Source organism: Marmota marmota, unplaced genomic scaffold (assembly GCF_001458135.2).
Source record: "Marmota marmota marmota unplaced genomic scaffold, marMar, whole genome shotgun sequence".
In the NCBI taxonomy this organism is placed as follows: domain Eukaryota; kingdom Metazoa; phylum Chordata; class Mammalia; order Rodentia; family Sciuridae; genus Marmota; species Marmota marmota.
In genome coordinates this window covers 11,847,266-11,866,064 of record NW_026000241.1, presented here as the reverse complement: position 1 = coordinate 11,866,064, position 18,799 = coordinate 11,847,266, and the positions used below count along the sequence as shown (strand labels likewise).

General features: G+C 46.6%; 1 protein-coding gene and 1 long non-coding RNA gene across 9 annotated transcripts in view; one reads left to right on the top strand and one right to left on the bottom strand.

The window, feature by feature from the left end:
* The window catches only part of Ccdc13 (coiled-coil domain containing 13), a 52,171-nt gene that overhangs the window by 19,646 nt on the left and 13,726 nt on the right, over window positions 1-18,799 (bottom strand). For all 8 annotated transcript variants that reach the window (XM_048794909.1, XM_048794908.1, XM_048794910.1 and 5 more), the window contains exons 2-8: window positions 18,134-18,359; window positions 16,167-16,315; window positions 11,569-11,711; window positions 9,833-9,922; window positions 5,723-5,839; window positions 4,371-4,475; window positions 2,041-2,202 (exon numbers count right to left, since the gene is read on the bottom strand). In XM_048794909.1, coding sequence (XP_048650866.1) covers window positions 2,041-2,202; window positions 4,371-4,475; window positions 5,723-5,839; window positions 9,833-9,922; window positions 11,569-11,711; window positions 16,167-16,315; window positions 18,134-18,354 — 987 coding nt within the window. In that variant the 5' untranslated portion in view covers window positions 18,355-18,359. The remainder of the gene's footprint in view (window positions 1-2,040; window positions 2,203-4,370; window positions 4,476-5,722; window positions 5,840-9,832; window positions 9,923-11,568; window positions 11,712-16,166; window positions 16,316-18,133; window positions 18,360-18,799) is intronic.
* Window positions 15,652-18,350, top strand: LOC125613720. The gene is made up of 2 exons (XR_007344272.1): window positions 15,652-15,902; window positions 16,043-18,350. It is a non-coding gene; the product is annotated as an uncharacterized LOC125613720 (long non-coding RNA).

Genomic DNA, 18,799 nt, shown 5'->3' with positions numbered 1-18,799 from the left:
TGGAATATGGTTAAGCAAGGGCTTCCTCGAAAGGTTATAGCTGCAGAGAGACTGAAGACCAAAGCAAAGATCTGGGGTGGAGCATGTGTGGGTGGAGCACCATGAGTGAGGGGGCAGCTCAGGGGCAAGGGCAGAGGGGCAGAGGCCAGAGGAAGTATTACCTCCCGGCCTTTCGAAGTTAGCTCTGAGACACTGAGGGAGATTTTGGGATAGTGGGTGACATAATCTGACCTGGTGCTGAGGCTCACTTAATGCTGGAAACATGTCTTCAGATCCTCAATGGGGTAAATTATGGAAACGCAAAACGAGTAAAACAATATAAACCCACAGGACCATGAGCCCTGGGTGGGGAGGCAGTCATTGTTTACTTGTGCTCTTATGTCACGCTCTGGGCTCTAAGGGACAGCTGGCCATTTCCTCCCACTAGTATTGTAGCTTATTGCTGGTCAGCCATTCAAGATGCTCTCTGGATTGTGAATGTGCAAGCCCAAGCTGTGTGCATTTCAAATCTAACATTTCCAATCCTCACCTCCCCTTTGCCCCTTGAACCTACTTCTATTTCCCCTAACCACATGTGACACTCTCTGAAAGTCCTTTATGATTCTACCTACTCCTTTTCCTTCCATGTTCAGTCACTCACAGAGTCCTGGAGTCCACTGTTAATGTCCAGATATCCAGCCCTTCCACTACAGTCCTATTATCTTGTTGTAGGTCCTTGGTCATGTCTTGAGCAGATTATGCTCTGCTTCCAATATCTCCTCCACCTCCCAACTATGTGACATTTTCAAAAAGCACAGTTAGCCATGTTCATTCACAGCTTGAAACCCTTTGGAGATGCTCCACCATCTTCAGGATAAAAGCCTGCCCTCCTGGCTGCCATTCAAGGTCCAGCAGGTCCTGGCCCTACCTACATCTCCAATCTCACTGTTCCCCTCATCAAAACTGATGGTCTAGAATGCTGGGAGGAATATGTGATGATGGTCACCAGGTTCCCAGCACAGGGTCCAGCCTGGAGTTGACACAAATGGAAGCCTCCCAGTGAAAAGTTTAAGGCTTCACTATTAGGAAGGACATTGTCTCAGGGTCACTGAAGTGGGCCAATTGTTTGGCCTTCTAGCACCTCCTCCTGCTTCCTCAGCTACTTTCTTTGAAGTAGACCCTACTTGCTACTCTCAGTCCAAATCTGGGGAAACTGACTCAATACCCAAACTTGGTGAGAGAGAGAGAGAGAGAGAGAGAGAGAGAGAGAGAGAGAATTTTATTATTTATTTCTTAGTTTTCGGTGGACACAGCATCTTTATTTGTATGTGGTGCTGAGGATCGAACCCGGGCCGCACGCATGCCAGGCGAGCACCCTACCACTTGAGCCACATCTCCAGCCCCCAACCCCTTGCATTCTTGGCCACAAGGATTGGCTCAGGGATGGGCACCTGACCCAAGCTAGGCCAAACTTTGTTGGAACTACTGGGATAGGCCCTTTGTCTATGGGGGCTGGGTTAGAATAGAGAACTCAGGACTACCAGGGATTCCCATGGGAGCAAGTGAAGTCAATCCAGGAGAGAGTGTACTAAGACAAGATCTAAAAGTCCCTGGATCCATCCATACCTGAAGCTAGGGCACTTCTAGACTGGTCATTTACACGGGCTAACAATTTCTCTTTGTTGTTTAAACTTGGTAGAGTTAAGATTTTCAACACCCTCAAGCTGCAGACTCTGCTGCTGATTCCAACTTGCCCATCTCTTTTATTAGCCTGGAACTCTCTATCCTCCTTTAAGACCCATCTAATTTTATTCCACTTTTGGAGCTATGACTCTCCTCCTTGCTCCCTTTCACAATCAGGGTTACTCAAAATTCATTGAATGGTCCCAGAGTGAAGCCCCATCAGGCAGCTAGAGCTGGGTTGATACAAAGCAAGGAACATGCACAGAGGTGACCCAAGGCCCCAGGCATCTCCTGCCTGTGGGGAAAGCCTCAGACCCTCATGGGAACTCTGATGATCTTCCCCTTGTCCACCTCACCTCCTTACTGGACATGCATTACCTCCCAGCCTTCCTGTTTTTCCCTTTCCAGGCTGCGGATCCTCAGTAGGTTTTTCTCCTGTGCCGACAGCTTCTTTGGGTCTGGGTAGATAGGGAGCTCATCATTGGCTGTTCCTGAAGACCTACTCCGGGTCTGTCCCAGCTGCTTCTCAAGCTCTCGAACCTGAGGGTGGGAAAACTTGCTCTACCATGTGTCTGCAGTCAGACCAGCACTCTGAGGTGCCATGGATCCTGAAGACAGAACCACTGTTCCAGATGGCTGTGGGAGCCCCAGACAAGGGGGCCTGGAGTGAAAGATCTGAGTTGGTATTTTGAGCAAAGCAGGAAGACACTCAAGAGGTTTAGCTTAGAAAAGACACACTTCAAAGTGAGAAAATCACCCCACTTCTGAGGGGCTGTTTGAGGGCAAGAAGCAGATGTATGGCCCCAGCAACCTGGAGGGATAGGAAGGCAAGCCTCAGTACAAGGAAGAACTCTAACAGATAGTGTGGAGGGGGAACGTTCTTGGGAGATGGTGGGCCATAGGCAGGAGAAACAGCAGAAGGAGGGCGGGGTTTGGAAGTGAAGAACCTGGCTCAAATCCTCACTGGCTGTGTGATTTATGCACACCTTAACTTCTCTACATCAGATCTCCAGGGCAAGGGTATGGGAATCTGCATCTTAAACCAAGGCTATGGGTGACTTTTAAGATTAGGCAATGTAGAGAAACCCCAAGATGGCCCCGGTGAAGCACTCAGCACAGAGCTCAGCACACATGGGCTCTCACAGGTTGCAGGTAGATGTTATCCCACAGAACAACACCTTTATCACACTGGAATTTAATCAGAGAACTCCCAGGGTCCTTCTTATACTGGTTTCCATGTCAACGCAACCAAATGATGGAAGGAAGTTGGTGAACTCGAACCAGGAGAGGAGGCAAGATTCACTAGGATCACTGGTAAAGGGCAGGAGCATTGCTTTGAAAGCACAAATTAGTGCCCTCCTGTGGCACTGTATGGTAGCTCCAGTTAAACCTTAAAGAGCACAGTGTTAGCTGAAATTATTTAATATATTACTTGAGTGCTGACTGTGACAGGCACTACACCCAGTGCTTTACAAATATTATTTTTATTATCATTATTGGTACTGAGAATTGAACCCAGGGGTGCTTAACCACTGAGCCACATTCCCAGCCCTTTTAAAATATTTTATTTAGAGACAGGGTCTGGCTGAGTTGCTAAGTGCCTTGATAAATTACTAAGACTGGCTTTGAACTCATGATCCTCCTGCCTCAGCCTCCTGAGCCGCTGGGATTATAGGCATGCAATACCACGCCCAGCCAAATATTATTTCATTTAACCATATGACACCCTACAAGGGCAGTATTATGATCTCTACTTTGCAGATGGGAAAATAAGACCCAGAAAAGAAGAGATTTGCCTGAGGTTACAGACTAATAGAACAGTGAGAGGCTGGATTCAAACTCAGATCTCTTGGATCCCAAGGCCTTGCACTGATCAGCAACTAGAGGTTTTGTTTTTTTCTTTTCTTTCTTTTTTTTTTTTTTTTTCACCTTCATGTTGGCTTCAAGTAGACCCTGAGAATAAAAGCCACTAGTCATGACCCTGATGTTGCTGGGAATGAAAGTGATGTGCTCATGTGTTTTTCAGTTTAAGGGTAAAAAGAAAAAAATCACTGCTGCTAATCTTTGTCCAGGCCTTTCTCTGGGCCAGGGACTATGCCTAGCACTCTGTACACATTGACTCATTCATTCCTCCTGGCAACCCTGGGGGTAGGTGCAGTTATCCCCATTACACAGATGAGGAACTGAGGCACACAAAGGAAGGAATTTGCTTGAGGTCATCCAGCCAGTGAGTGGAGAATCAGGGCTGGAATCCAAGCAGCTGGACTCCGGAGCCCTTGTTTTCAGCCTCCTTTGGTCTGCTCCAAAATATTTAGAAAACAAAGAGGGAGACAAGACAAAGTTTTTATTGGGTAATGAAAACTTTCAAAAGACAACAAGCATCTGGATGAAACTGGAAAAAGCCTACAATTACAACAGTCACGCAATCTTACGTGAACCAGGAAAAAATATGCCTGGAGAAAAAGAAGTCAAACCAAAGGCATTGGCATTCATTAAGTGCCAGTGCCTGGCATGTGGTGTTATGTAAGTGCTTGTTCATTAAATAACAAATTAAAATCGGGCTGGGTGGAGAACATAAACACCGGCCTGAGAGTACGCTCTGCAGGACGTAGGCCTTTGGAGCTCTGAGTGCTCACGTCTCTAGCACAGGTCTCTGGGCCTTTTAAACCCTCTGTTCTGGGCCAGGAGCAGAGTGATGACACACTCACCTTGCTCTGAAGAACGAGAATTTGTTGAGCCCTTCCCCTCCAGGTCCCCGGAGAGGATAGGAGCTGCTGGATGTTCACATCTTCCCCAACCTCACTGGACAAAACCTGCAATGAGGCAGCGTGTTCAGAGTAGCAGGAGACAGGGCTCCAGCAGGCCCTGACACAGCTGTGTCTTCAGAAGCGGTGCTGGTGTGTGGGACTCCTGGGGGCAGCCTGCACCACAGGCCGCCCCCCACCTCAGGGCGTAGCCCTAAAGGCTGGTTTGCCACTTTCCTGGCTCAGCTCTCCAGGGAAAGCAGCAGATCCATCATTGCCAGAGTTTCTTCATGATGCTTAGAGGAGCCATTGCCAGGAACTGCTAGCAATGGCCAGGTAGGTCCCCTTGCTCATGGCACATTGTGTAATGAGTGGACCACAGAGCTGACCAACACCTGCTTCCTTAACCCATTCACTTATCAACTAGACCTGAGAGAAGTCTGGATGGATACAGGAAGTACACGGCCTCAGGGTCTTGACCTTTGCGAAAAGCCACAGACCAGTGGCCATCTGAGTGTAGCAAGGAGGAGTGCTGGAGTGGCGCTTGAGGATGCTGTGCTTCAAGAAGGGCACAACTCTGTGGCTACTGAAGTGCCGTGTTCAGCTCCACCTCAGGGTCTGAGGCGGAAGCAGGACACTCCAGCTTGTGACCTGAGCTCTCTGAAGCCCAACAGGAAATCCCTTTCGGTGCACCAAGTTACCAAGTCCTTGGTGCTTGTTTCCACAATAGAATGTTGTTTTGGAAATCTTGGCTGGTCTGAGAGGTTCCAGCAGGGAAGACAAATGCCAGAGAATTCACTACATAAATAAAAATAAACAACGAACCAGCTGGGCCTCCAGGGCCTGTGCCCTACGTCTGAGTGCTTTTCTTTGAAAGGGCCCTTTAATGCGCAAACCTCCTGTTCATTTTCTGATACTACAGATAGCAGGGGGCAGGGGGAAGATCTTGGCAGAATTTTGAGTCAATGGTGGCTTATTAAGTGGAGACCCAGGATCTATTAGGGCACAGGGAATGTAGGGAAGGCTTAAAGGAATCCCCCTGGGTGGAAGGGGTATCCTCCCTTAGTCCAGAGCTAGGCAGGCACCACAAAGGAATAACCCTAAGGCAGCTGGTGACCTTGCCCATCAGATGGGACTATACCAAGGAGCCCTGAAAGGAAGTTACTGGATGTGGAACCTGACCCAGAGCAAGCAGGATGCTCACTGGCAGGGCACTCCCTGCTCCTGGACGATGGAAGCTGTGTGCCAGCTGTGCTCTTCCCAAGGCCAGCCCCAGCCCTCAACAAGTCCCAAGCTGAACCCAGGTTCTGAACGACCTTCTGGGTCATCCGGAGCTCCTGCTTCACGGACTGAACCTGGTTGCGCAGATCACTCATCTTCAGGTTCATGGTTGCCAGCCTGTCCTTCAGGGCCTTCACCTCTGGGGTCTCCGGCTGGTTGGCAAGAACAGGGAGAAAGCAGTCACTTGTTGCCTGAATTGTAATAGCAATCAGCCCCTATTTATCCAAGTCTGCACCGGGCACTGTGCTGGGTGCTAGGTGCTTGGTGCTTCCTAGCATGGACTCTCTCTGCTGTGCTCAGAGATGGCATCACAGCTAGTTTATCTGCCCTTAGAAGAGGGAGGGAACTTGTTCATTCACAGAAGGCCACTCCAACTTTGCAGGAGGGCCATGACCTTCCTAATTCAGGGTCTCCCTCTCCCAGAATCACACTGATCAATCTGGGCCTTGTCTCTGACAGATGAGGGGCTTTGGGCTCCCTTGAGGGCAGTGTGCTCACTGAACAGAGAAAAGGACCAGTTTCCCCCCTAAACACTCCATCTCTGAGACTTAAAAAGCTGCAGCAACCATGGAAACTAAACTGACTGTTGGACCTCTTAATGATGTCTTTTTCCTTTTTTAAAAAAATAATGCTTGGGGCTGGGGTTATTGCTCAGTGGTAGAGCACTCGCCTAGCACATGCAAGGCCCTGGGTTCGATTCTCAGCACCACATAAAAATAAATAAATAAAATAAAGGTATTTTGTCCAACTATAACTAAAAAATCAAATATTAAAAAATAATGCTTGATGCAATGTTGCAATGTTTGGCTACAGCTTTTTCTCCAATGAGCTGACTACCTCTCTGTCTTCTATATACACTGAGGAAGCCTCCAAGATCAGCCCATTCAAACTCCTTCCATCAATGATGAAAATAAAATCCAGAGAAGGGAAGTAACTTGCCCTCGGGCACACAGCTGGTTGGGGGTGACATAAGTAGGAACAGAAACCTGGAATGGACCCTGTCCTGGTTGATCTTCCCAATTTACGCAGTTGCTGCTGTCGCTGTTGCTGGCAGCAGTAATGTTTGTTAGTGGACTGAGCATCACCAAGCAATGATGCTGGGTCCCTCTGCTCCTGCTCCAACAGACTCAGAGTGCTGGACTTCTGGGAAGCAGGGTGAGGGTACAGCGACGTTCTAAATCTTCTTCAGTAGGCACAAACAAAATCTCCTGTGGGTGCCATTATGAAAGACAGTATGGGAAGTTCCATGGACCCCAGAGGCTCTGAATAGTTCAACTGAAAACCAGCAGTCAAAGAAATTATTTGGAGACATGCTCCAGAAACCCTGATGGTATTTTTTCCTCATCTATGGAATGGGTGTCCTGCTTCCTCCCAGCACCATCATGGGGCTAAAACGAATAACCAGTGTGGACAAAATTTATGAACTGGAAACTTATGTGAAATACAAGTATATCCTTTTGTAAAAAAGACATTTTTTTCATATCCTCCTGCATGTCTGGCTGCCTGCCATCCCCTCATTGCTATTGGGTGCCTATCTTCTTGCCTGTTAAATGTGTGGCTTTGAATCTGTCCTGAGCTGGAAAGCAACACCTACTTCTCCCTGTCAGATCTTCATGCCATGAGTCCCAGTGGTCCTGGCAGCCCTGATGCTGAGAGCTGAGGGAGTACATGGGCTTCTCCTGGGGCTGTTATGACCCTGCAGCATCTCTCTAGTCAGAGCATGAAACTAGCATCCAGGTTGAATCTGGCTCTAGATCCTGGTTAATGGTGCCCTCTCAGCCTCCTGTCCTCACCTGTAAAGTAGGGGTATGTGATATTCATTTCTGTGTACCTGCAACGGTTGATGGGATAACTCTAGTAAAGGGCACTATCTAGGCCAGGTTCTGACAGAGGGCAATGCCAGGGGCCTTTTGTCAGCTCTGGCAGCCAGTTGGCAAAGTGGACTGAGGCCAAATGATACTCTGGAAAGGGCTGGGCCAGGGCCTAGTCCTTTTGGGCAGCTGGGTCCGGCCTACCTTGCAGCCATTTTGGACCTCTTTCTACCCAGAGTGAAATTCTATAGGCTTTAGGGGGGACCTGGTATAGGCACATCTGCAGCCATCCTGGGCTGTTTCCTTTGAGGGAATAACTGGAATGCAGTCCAGGAGAGCAATGCCAACAGTGCTCATGCCTCAGCCTCACGCAGCCCCATGCAGAGCACCGGGCCTCAGCTCCACTCTGGAATGTACTTTAGAGGCGAGGCCAGAATGTGGCAGCCTGGGCCACCCCACAGAGTGATGAGGGGGAGCATTGCTCTTATTCTCACTCCGATCATAAGATGCCAGGGAAAACATGTGGTATGGATGAACTGAAGCTTGCAGCCCCGCACATGCTCTTCTGTCAGAAGCTCCCCAGGCTGCCCAAGGCCACAGAACTGAGTAGAAACTCCTGCTCCACTACTTTCTGAGGACCCCCTCCATGGGTGACCCCGCCCCAGCTCTTTTTGGCTCACATTCCTTTTCCCTGCTGTGGGCTCTGGGCTGTAGCCCAAATGCTATCCAGCTGGCATCCAGGTAAGCAAATTGAATGGGAAGGATGAGTGCTTCCTAGCCTTGGCCCTGGCTTGCACTGTGCTCCTGGAAGGCCCTTCCTGTTCACCAGAAAAGCCAAGTTCAAGGATGCCCCCATCTCTCTTCTAGCTGATTTTCCTGAAGGGTATACTCCCTTTGTGAACATAGTGACCTGGGGCTTTCTCTGAAGGCCCTGTCTGCGTCCTTCTTTCACATGGCTATTTCTGTCCCTCTTGGATGCCTCTGGGGACAGAGGTCCTGTTTTGATTCCTATGTTACAGGGCTCAGAAAATCCCAACAGGCTCAACAGGTGACTGAACAAACAGTTTCTCTTTTAGGGCTGCTCTCCGGGGAACATGGAGGTGCTTGATGTTCTGGATAAACCAGGGGCAAATTAGCAGCATCCCTCAGAGCCAGGAAAGGCCTAGAAGAACACTCAGTCCAGTCCCTGCCAAGGGCAGAGTCTCACTTCCGCCTCCCCAGCAATGAGACAAGTTTACACAAGGCTAGACTTAAGGGGACACACACACTCCACACTGGGAGACTGAGTCCTCAAGACAAGACTGAGGTGGACTAATCCTGCAACACGGCACACGGGGCAGGAAAGGGAGCACCAAACTAGGAGTTCTGGGCTCAGCTCCCTGTCACCAATTGACCTGGTTTCCCAAGAAAACCCTGGTGAGTCCTCCCAGGATATTATGTTTTTGTTTTTGGCACAGAGGATTGAACCCATGGGTGTTTTACCACTGAGCTACATCCCCAGTTCTTTATATTTTATATTTGAGGTAGGGTCTTGCTAAGTGGCTGAGGGTCTCACTAAGTTGCAGAGGCTAGCCTTGAACTTATGTTCTTTTCTGCCTCAGCCTTCCAAGTAGCAGGGATTACAGGCATGCACCACAAATCCAGCTCCTCCTGGGATGTTCTTGAGACTGATGCTGTTTCTAGTCTGGCTTGGGCTACCTGCCTCTGGCAACCCACTGGATTGCCTTCCTTTCATAAAGTTACAATTCCTACACCTCCTGGCTTTCATGGACTGTGTGCTGGTTTAGTAAAAATAGGATCTGGGGAACAAGCCCCTATTCCCCAAATTTACTCTTATTCTGTAGATTTGGAGCTCTGCAAAAAGCAAGACTCTTCATAGTATGATTGCCCATAAAGAACAGGAACCCATTGGGCAGGGGTGAATTCCCTGTCCCTGGGGCAAGGTAGAGTTGGATCTCCCTAGTGAGGAGCTATAAAGGTGATGATTGGACTGTAGCAGAGGCCACTTGGTCCAGGCCTACCCTTCTGGTGCTGAGGTTCTAGGATTCCAGGGGCCTGAGGTCCCTCCCACCTGCCCTCTCTGGAGAATGAATCAGAGCTAGATCCACCCTGGGGTGTAGCCAGGGCATCCTGGCCTCAGGCCATAGGCTGCCTAACCTTCCTGATAGCAGCTCTGAGGAGGCTGCAGTGGTAGACAATGAGCCCCGTCTCAGCAACAGGTGTGTGTGGGTGGGCCCTGGCAGAGGCACCTAGGCCCTGGCTCTGGTGGAGGAGGGGAGGCCCTGGCTGATAGCACTACCTCATGCACTCCCCTGTGCAGAAGAGAATCCATACCAAGGTTTTGTCTCCCAGCTGGGCCCTCTGTGGCTTGGCTCCTGCATCGGTGGACCCCTTGGCTGGCAGCCTGGACAGGGCTGTCTGCAGCTGAAAAAGCAAAGCATGCACTTAATGTTTAATTCTGTTCTACAATTGCACAGCTCAGCTGAAGTGCTCTGAGTGTGTGGTTACCTGTCTTAGAGGTTTGTCCTTTTAGTTCACTTTAGGATCATTAATGGAAGAATTCTCCTTTACTAACTGCTCTGTGATGGGAGAGGGTTTAATTGATTGCCTCCCCCACTCCTCAATTGAATGGTAAGAAAAGTTTAAGGCTAATAACTTAATAAATAATAATGCTATAGTCATAATCTGTCTCCAGGAATTCTATCCAGAGCCAAGGAGTGGAGAATAAAGGAATTATGGACTTCAGGTTACAGATGAGACAACAGAAGTAGAGACACAGAGATGCTGCCACATTGGCTCATGGCCTCATGGCAAGACTGCTGCAGACATCCAGACAACTGAACCTTTAATTATTTCTTTATTGTTCTTTGCACAAAGACCATACCCTATCTGACACTGTGAGGCATGACCCACTCTCCAACCTCTCTGACCTCATCTTGTGTCTGCTCTTGACCATATTCAGGCCTTCATTTTGCTCCAGGCCTTTGTGCCTGCTGAGCCCTCTGCCTGGAGGCCGTTCCCCACCTACCTCTCTGAGTCTTGTATGTATGTACCTACTCCCTCCATGATCTCTTTAAGCAGCTCCCATCCAGGTCCTCATCATCTCCTTGCCATGGCCATTACTCAACATGTTGCTCTCCTTTACCTCTCTGCCTTGGTTTATTCATAGTCATGCCCAAATCTGTATTGGTCTGTCTTCCAGGAGGCCAGGAATCATCCTTCCCTACAGTCTCCCCCAGGGCCCAACAGAGACCTTACATGGTTCTCAAAAAATACATCATAGAAAAAAGGAGCTCTTATTCAAGGCCAAGTGTGATGACTGACATGGATTCTGGAAGGGTCTGGAATGGAATATAGCCTAATACTACCACATCTGGTGTGGCCTGAGAAGGCCTCTCAACCTCTGGCAGCTTCAGCTTCCCATGTTACACTGGGAGAAGCTGTGAGGTATCCCTCTAGCCTCTGGATCCATTCTAAATCCTAAGGGACCCTGAGCCATTTGGGCTGTGCCTTTGATCGACCATCTGTGGGATCATCTGTGGGAGGGCAGGAGGCTGCAAAAAGGAAGAGGGACATCAGCGAGATCTACTGATGGAAGGTCTCTGGCTCTGGCTTCTGATGAACAAGGATCTCTGTGAATTTATTTAGCAAATGTTTATCTAGTGCTTACTAGGTGCCAGGCAGTGTTCTAAGCACTTTATAATGTTAAATCATTTAATCCTCATAAAGCCTTAGAGTGGGTACAATTATTGCTACCATGTGACAGATGGAGGATGCTGAGACACTGAGAGCTTATGACTTGCTCACAGTCACAGATCTATCAGTGCTGGAGCTGAGAGCCACACCCTGGTAGTCCGGCTCCAGTTTTGTACCCTTAGCCACTCTGCCAGGCTGCTTCTCAATGGCCTGTGTCCCCTTGCTTTCCCTCTCTGGATGTGACAAAGACTGAGGAACTCACTGCAATTTCAAGCCCTTCAGAAGAACCCAAAGCATCTAATGGCTCTCTCTCTGGACCAGGGCGCTAGGAGTGTTACCCCCCCCCCCAAGGAAAAATGACTTAGGCCCCTCACTTCCCGCTCCAGCTCCTGGATCCGATTGGTCAGCTGCTTCATTTTCATTTTCCCACCCTCTGACTCTGCCATCAATGCCCGATTCTTTTTGGAGAGTTCCACAATTTTGGTTGCGACTACATCTCCAGCCATACCGGCACTCCCTAAAATGAAAGAAATGGTGAGGTCAATTAAAAACACAGGTCTGCACATCAGACTCATGCCACACCTCCAACAGCACCAGGGTTTAAAAGCCAAAGTACTGGGAATGAATGGTCACAAAGGGTAGAGGTCCCGGAGAGTCACCACATGCCAAGGAACCCTAGGAAATGCAGCCACTTAGATTCAGTCTTTCCTCAGCTGTTCTAGGAAAATTGTAAGATCAGAAAGCAGACTTTTACTACACTGAGATTCCATCTCACTCCAGTCAGAATGGCAATCATCAAGAATACAAGCAACAATAAATTTTGGCAAGGATGTGGGGAAAAAGGCACACTCACACATTGCTGGTGGGACTACAAATTGGTGGGACCACTCTAGAAAGCAGTATGGAGATTCTTCCAAAAACTCGGAATGGAAACACCATTTGACCTAGTTATACCACTCCTAGGTTTATACCCAAAGGATTTAAAATCAGCATTCTACAATGACATAGCCACATCAATGTTTACAGCAGCTCAATTCACAATAGCTAATCTATGAAACCAACCTAGGTGCCTTTCAACAGATGAATGGTCAAAGATTTTGTGAGATATATATATATATATATATATACATACATACACACATACACACACACACACACACACACACACACACACATAGACCAATGGAATATTACTCAGTCTTAAATAAGAATGAAATTATGGCATTTGCCAGTAAATAAATGGAACTGAAGAATATTATTCTAAGTGAAATTAACCAATCTTAAAGAACCAAAGGCCAAATGTTTTCTCTGATATGTGGATGCTAATTCACAATAAGACGGGGGGAATAGTGGTACTTTGGATTAGACAGAGGGGAGTGAAGGGAAGGGAGGGGTATAGGAGTCGAAATAATAGTAGAATGAACAGACATTATTACCCCATGTGCATATATGATTACAAGACTTGTGTAACTCTACTTCATGTACAACCAGAAGAATGAGAAGTTACACTCCATTTATGTATGATGTGTCAAATGCATTCTACTGTCATGTATAACTAATTAGAACAAACTTTTAAAAACATTTTAAAAAGCAGAGTTTTAGTTCTGTGGGAGACAGGCTTATTGCTCTTCACATAATCTCAGTGATGGGATTGTAATTCACACCCTATGATCTGTGATTTTCCTGTGTCCTCAAACGATCAGGGTGCGTGTCCTCAACCCTCCTGTATCTGCCTGGCTCTGGGCTTTGGCTGATGAGATGCCAACAGCTGAGGTGTGGGCAGAGGCTTGGAGAGCATGCGTGTAGTTAAGCTTGCTCTGCTCACATATGCCATCTCCACAAGAACAAATCCATGCCAGCTAGTTGATCCCAGGAGGAAGAGGGGCACATGAAACAAAGCTGAACCATTACAGCTAAGCCTGGCCTAGTTCAACCAATCTCCAATTAACCCCTAGATGTTTGAGCTAAATAAATTATTATTACCAAATGCTGCTGAGATTATGCAGTTGTTTCTTACACAGAATTTTGTGGTAACATCTAACCTATATACATTCATACATTCACTCAGCAAATGTTTTACTAGTTTCTACCAAGTACTTGACCCTTTTAGAGATTCAGGGGTAAATAAAAAAGATGGATGGGATTTACATTGTAATTAATTATCTGTAGGGAAGACAGATAATAAAACATCAAACAAATAAGTATTAGAAGATCTGGAAGGAATAAGTGATATGAAATAAAAAGAGAGGCTGAGCAAAGTATGTTAATGATGGGGTGATGCTACTTTACCTGGAGCAGCCAGGATAAGGTAATATGTGAAAAGACCTGAATGGATAAAGTAAGGAATCAAGTAAAGTAAGGAATCAAGCCAAGAGAAAGCAAGTTCTCAACTAGGAAGAGTGTTCTAAGTAGAGGATACAGCAAGTGCACAGGCTTGGAGATGGGGGCATGCACGGGGAATCTGAGGAACATAAAGTAGGCCGCAGTAGCTGGAGGGCTACTTGCAGTGGGCAAGGGAAGTGGTTGGTGAGATGTGAATGGGGGGAGTTGCATGTTGTGAGGGCTGTGCAGAAGGCAAGCAGTGAGAGCTAGCCCAGATTGGCCACTGACTGCCTGGGTAGCCTTGGTAGTCACTTGTCTTCTTTGGAGTACAGTTCCTCTACATGTACAATAACAGCTCCCTGAATGCTTTTGACACTCCAGAAGTGTGTGACTGGCAGGTGTTTTCTCAGTTCTACTTTTTAAAAAGACCATGATATGCTGCAGAACAAGACAGAAGGTGACAACCAATGGAAAGCAAATGGTAGCCCTTGGTGGTTTTTGAATTACTGCAGTCCAGGCCTGCTATGGGTAGTTAGGAACAGCAGCCCTCAGAACCTCACATCTACTGGAAAGGCCAAGCACACATCAGGAGAAAGAGCTCAGAACAGACCTGGAGCCCTGGAGTATCTGGAGGGAGACAGGAACTGCTGAGCATCAAGAGAGCACACTGGCTCCCTAGCTCCTTTAACAAGTTATGGGCAGGGAGGGGATATCAAGGGTCACTGGGAAAATCATCAACACTAGCAGTTTAAGAAACACCGTTGTAACACCAATTCTGGTTCTGGTTGAGACAGAGTCAGCACACTCTTTCCTTCTCATTGAATACAACTAAAACCCTGGGACAGTATGTGTGAAGCAGCTACCTGAGGGCTCTGGAAGTAAAAGGCAGCAAAGCATACGGGGGTAGGATACCAGACCTAGAAGCACAAATGATCCAGAGGGGAGTTTCTTTCCCAGGACTCAGGCAGCACAAATCCTAGAACTAGCTATCAGAAAGAGGTCAAGGGAAGCCCTCTTTAGTACAAAGTGAAGGAAGAAGAGCCTGAAGTGAAAGAAGAAAATCATCTTTTTTTCCTTTTGTCTCCCAATCCTGTCTCCAGGCCAGTCCCACTTCTGGGGCTGTCCCCTTGTTGATAAATGGGGGCAGTAGGGGTATGGGAAAGCACAGAAATGCTAGTAGCTAGGTAAATAAAATAGACTAATTTCATCTCTGTAAGTTTTTAAGACTTATAATGTTCGTAAGCCAAAGCTTTAACAGTGATGGAATTACCAGTTTTGTAGGTGTAATTCATAAAGGCTGCAATTTATAAGTGGGGAGGGTGAGGGACCTATGTGGTGACAATACTTCTACGTTCCACTTGACGTGGTAAAACACTAATCCTAAATAGACTCTAAAAAGGTGAGTATGTATTTTGTAATCACTAAAGCAATCACTGAAAATCCAAAGAAAAATAGTCCATCAGCTGTCAGTAGCCTGTCACTTGTGGCTTGGTTTAAAAACATGAACTGAACCAGTCAGACCTCTCTCTGGATTTAAGCAGTCCCTGTTATCCTGATGAGGCCATCAAGGAGTCTGAAAGTTGGCCAAAGCAGCTTGTGGCAAAGAACAATGGACAAACCCAGGAGGAGGGAGCAGCCCAGGTTCTCCCTCCAGGCTCTGCTGGGATAAAGATGGGTCTCCTGCTCCCCCTGGTGCCCATCAGCTTCTCGACAGCCTTGCAAAAGTATAAGCAAGCTGCCCCTGGAGCAGCTGAGTCTGAAGCCAGGTTGTGTCTATCCTCACAACACAAAACTTATCTACAGGGTTTTTGTTTTAGATAGAAAAGGCCAAAGAATGGGATATGCACCAGGGATTTTAGGACACCAAATTCTTCTTGTTTTTTAATTCAGCATTGACTGATCAGATCTTAGTTCTGAGCATTTATTTTCAAAAGCAGGGAGTGATGTTGGCAGGCGCTGGGTCAGCTCTGTTGCTCTCTATGATTGGTAATACCTACTTTCTGGTATTTTGGCCTCTTGGGAAATTTTCAGTGGGTGTACACATGACAGAGCAAAATCGGGGCCAGAACTCCACCAAATCTGCAGGGCTAAGGTCAAATTTATAACCGCAGGGCCAATGTCCTGCTCACACCCACAGGGTCAAGTTCATCCCCAGCCCAACAAAACCAAGGACCACAGGGCCAAGGTCTCCACCAACTGAGCCAAGGTCCAGCATAGACTCTGCTGAGAGAAGCTGGGTCCCAGGAACTTCTCCCAGAATGACCAATGTCCTTCCTGGAAGCAAGGCAGATGCTGTAGAGTTTAAGTCTGCTTCTATTGGGCCTTCTTAAACATCCTTGATGTGACGTTTGAGCCAGAGCACCAAGGAGAAATAGATCCTAAACAGGTTTGTGAACATGATGGAGACCCTGGCTGGGTCATCCACATTGCCTTGATGATTGCCTACTGCTTTTGCTGCCCCTACTGTTCCTTGGCATGCAGGCCTCCCTGGCTGCTCTCTTCTTCTACCCTCTGCCTCACTTCCAGAATTCATCTGGACAAACGTCACCACAACTGACCCTTGGCCCTATCTCTTGGGCACCTGCCTTCTGGAACCATGCTAACTCCCCTGGACTTCAGGGCAGGACTGTTGCAACAGTGGTGGAGCTACCTGTGAAGGCAAGTCTGTCCTCTTCTATTTTCTTTTTGAGGTGCTTGATTTCAAAGTCCCTTTCCTTCAGCAACTTATACAATCGCCCGTTCTCATCCACCGTTTCTCTGAGCTCCTCCCGAAGTTGTTGGATCTCATCTTCAAGCACCCTGTGAGGCAAAAGAGGAATTACTGCTCCTCCCTAGGGGCAGGTGGGCAGGGGTAGGGCCTCTCCTGCCCAGGCTTGTGGTACTTGGGTACTAGGTGGTGATAAGAATTTGTTTGTACAAAATAGGAAAGAGAAACTAATGAAAGACTTGAGCAGATTTTAACACACTGTTCTCGGATCTGAGTGATTAAGCAGGTATTCCCCACATGAGTGAAAGGAGAATGAAGGTTTGAAAAACATTGTTTATTAGTTGGCTTCAAGACACTGATATAAAACCTGACTCAGGAAATTGACACAACTTTCAAGCATCCAAGGGACATGCATAAAAATGAATTGTAGGCTGTAAGGCAATCTGAGCAAATTCCAAATAAAGATATCAGAGAGTTAATTTCCCCTAATGGCAATTGACTAAATTAGAAATCAATATTTAAAAAATTAGCAAACACCATCATATATTTGGGACTTAAAAATCCTGATTTATATATTGTATTATGAAGCATTTAGAATTAATAGACCACACAAGCTATATCAAAACTTGTCAAAGGCAGCTATAATTAAGGCTATGATTTTCTTTCCATTTCTTTAGCTGCCTTGCAAAAGTCTGGATATTGTTTTAAACACACACACACACACACAGACACACACACACACCAAATAGGAATTTTCTAAGTCTTAGGTTGAGGCTAGTTTTCCTGGTTTTAGGTAAATTTGACAGAAAATTAGAACAGGAGGTTAATTCTGTATATTCCAGATTGTACTGGAAGGGTCCTTCAGAACTCTAAACCACTAAGAAACCTGTGATCATGTCTGTTAGGCAGAGAACAGACTCCCTAGAGACAGTTGCTAGCAAAGTAAATATTTTGTAGGTTACAGTAATTATTAGGTAACAGTTCTTGTTATTATTGCTGCTATTATTATTATTATTATTTTATAAATGGTTCTAGTCTCCACTAATTTAAGTTTCTCTGGTTTGGGATAGATCATTTGGAAATAGGTCTGAGGTTAATTTGAGCTTATATATAGGAGTTTTATGTTTTTTTCCCAATTGTTGACAATTATTTTTTTCCAACTGACATTTTTAAGTAGGTCATTTAAAAAATGAGAAATCATAAAAAAGTAAAATTTGAAGATGGAGAAAAGAGACTCTGGGAAAAATCAGAAGCAGAGACAGCTCAACAATGCTTGCACTTTTTATGGCAAAATGATTAGCAGAAGATTTTGTATCAATGCAGTCTCCTGCTTCCAATAGCCTTATAGATCCATGTGCATCTATGTAATACTGTTGAATATAAAACACACTAAGAAGATTCTGGATACCTTTCAACTTTTCCACCAGCTGTAAAAAAGCCAGGAATCTACCAAGAGCTTCTTTAGGACAGGGTGTGTTTATGAGTTGCTACATGTGAGGAAAGGAAAACTGGAAGAGCAGAATAAACTGGAAGAGCAGAATGGTCCTAGATGGGATTTGGAGCAACGATCATATAAAACCATCAGTCAGCCAACCGGTTCTTAGAGACGCACACAGTTTACACCAAGGACTGTGAAGGAAAATCCAACGTATAAACCACACCTTTAATGAGTTTAAACATGTTCCCTTTGACTGTAAACTGATTTTTAAATACATTTCATATCTATTTACGTTCGCAGGAGCACAGCTTTATCAGATGCAACAGTCTTTAATAAAAACCTCTGTATCAAAACCACTTTCAATTTAAGAGGCTACATTGGGTCAAGCTGAGCTGCTGGATGCCTGCACCTGTTTCTCCCCCACCACCCCTACCTTATGTAATGTTCCTGGAGAGGTCAAACTTGCATTTACCTCTGCTCAAAGATGTTTTTCAAGTTTTGCTCCTCTGTGTGGAGAAGGTTGAGGCCATCAGAGATCTCCATGGATTCTTTTTGGTCATCATCTCTGCTTTCCTGTTCCTTTTCCTTTTCCCTCTTTTTCTCCATCTGCTGCTGTAACCTTCTGTGCTGCAGTTCCTGCATCGCCTTGAACTGGAGCCTCAAAGTGTCCTGTGAGCCTTCGTCGGCTGCCATCTTGCCTAGGAGTCAGCAAAGAAGCCTAAATCAAACTCCACACTGAGTACTCAGGTACACGGTCGGCCTTGTCTGCAGCCTGGAGTTTGTTGTTGAGCTTTGCCTGTGTGTCCATGTGTGTCCATGCAAATACTCAGGAGCCCCATTGCCACTTTGGATCATCTGAAACCCAAAGCTGAGCTGAGCCTCCTCCCCCAGCCCTGGACTTGCCACCAGACTGCACATGGCATCAGGATGCTCCCCATTATGCAGATATGATATTTTCCTGTCTCTTAAGTCACTGGCTCTCAACTCTAGCTGAACATCAGAATCTCCTGAGAGGTCCTAAAATAGAAGAATGCTTGGACCCTTCCCCAGATCAATTAGATCCCAATGTCTAGGAATGGGGCTATGCATCATGACTTCCTTTTCTCTTAAAATTGAGGTATAATTCACATACAGTAAA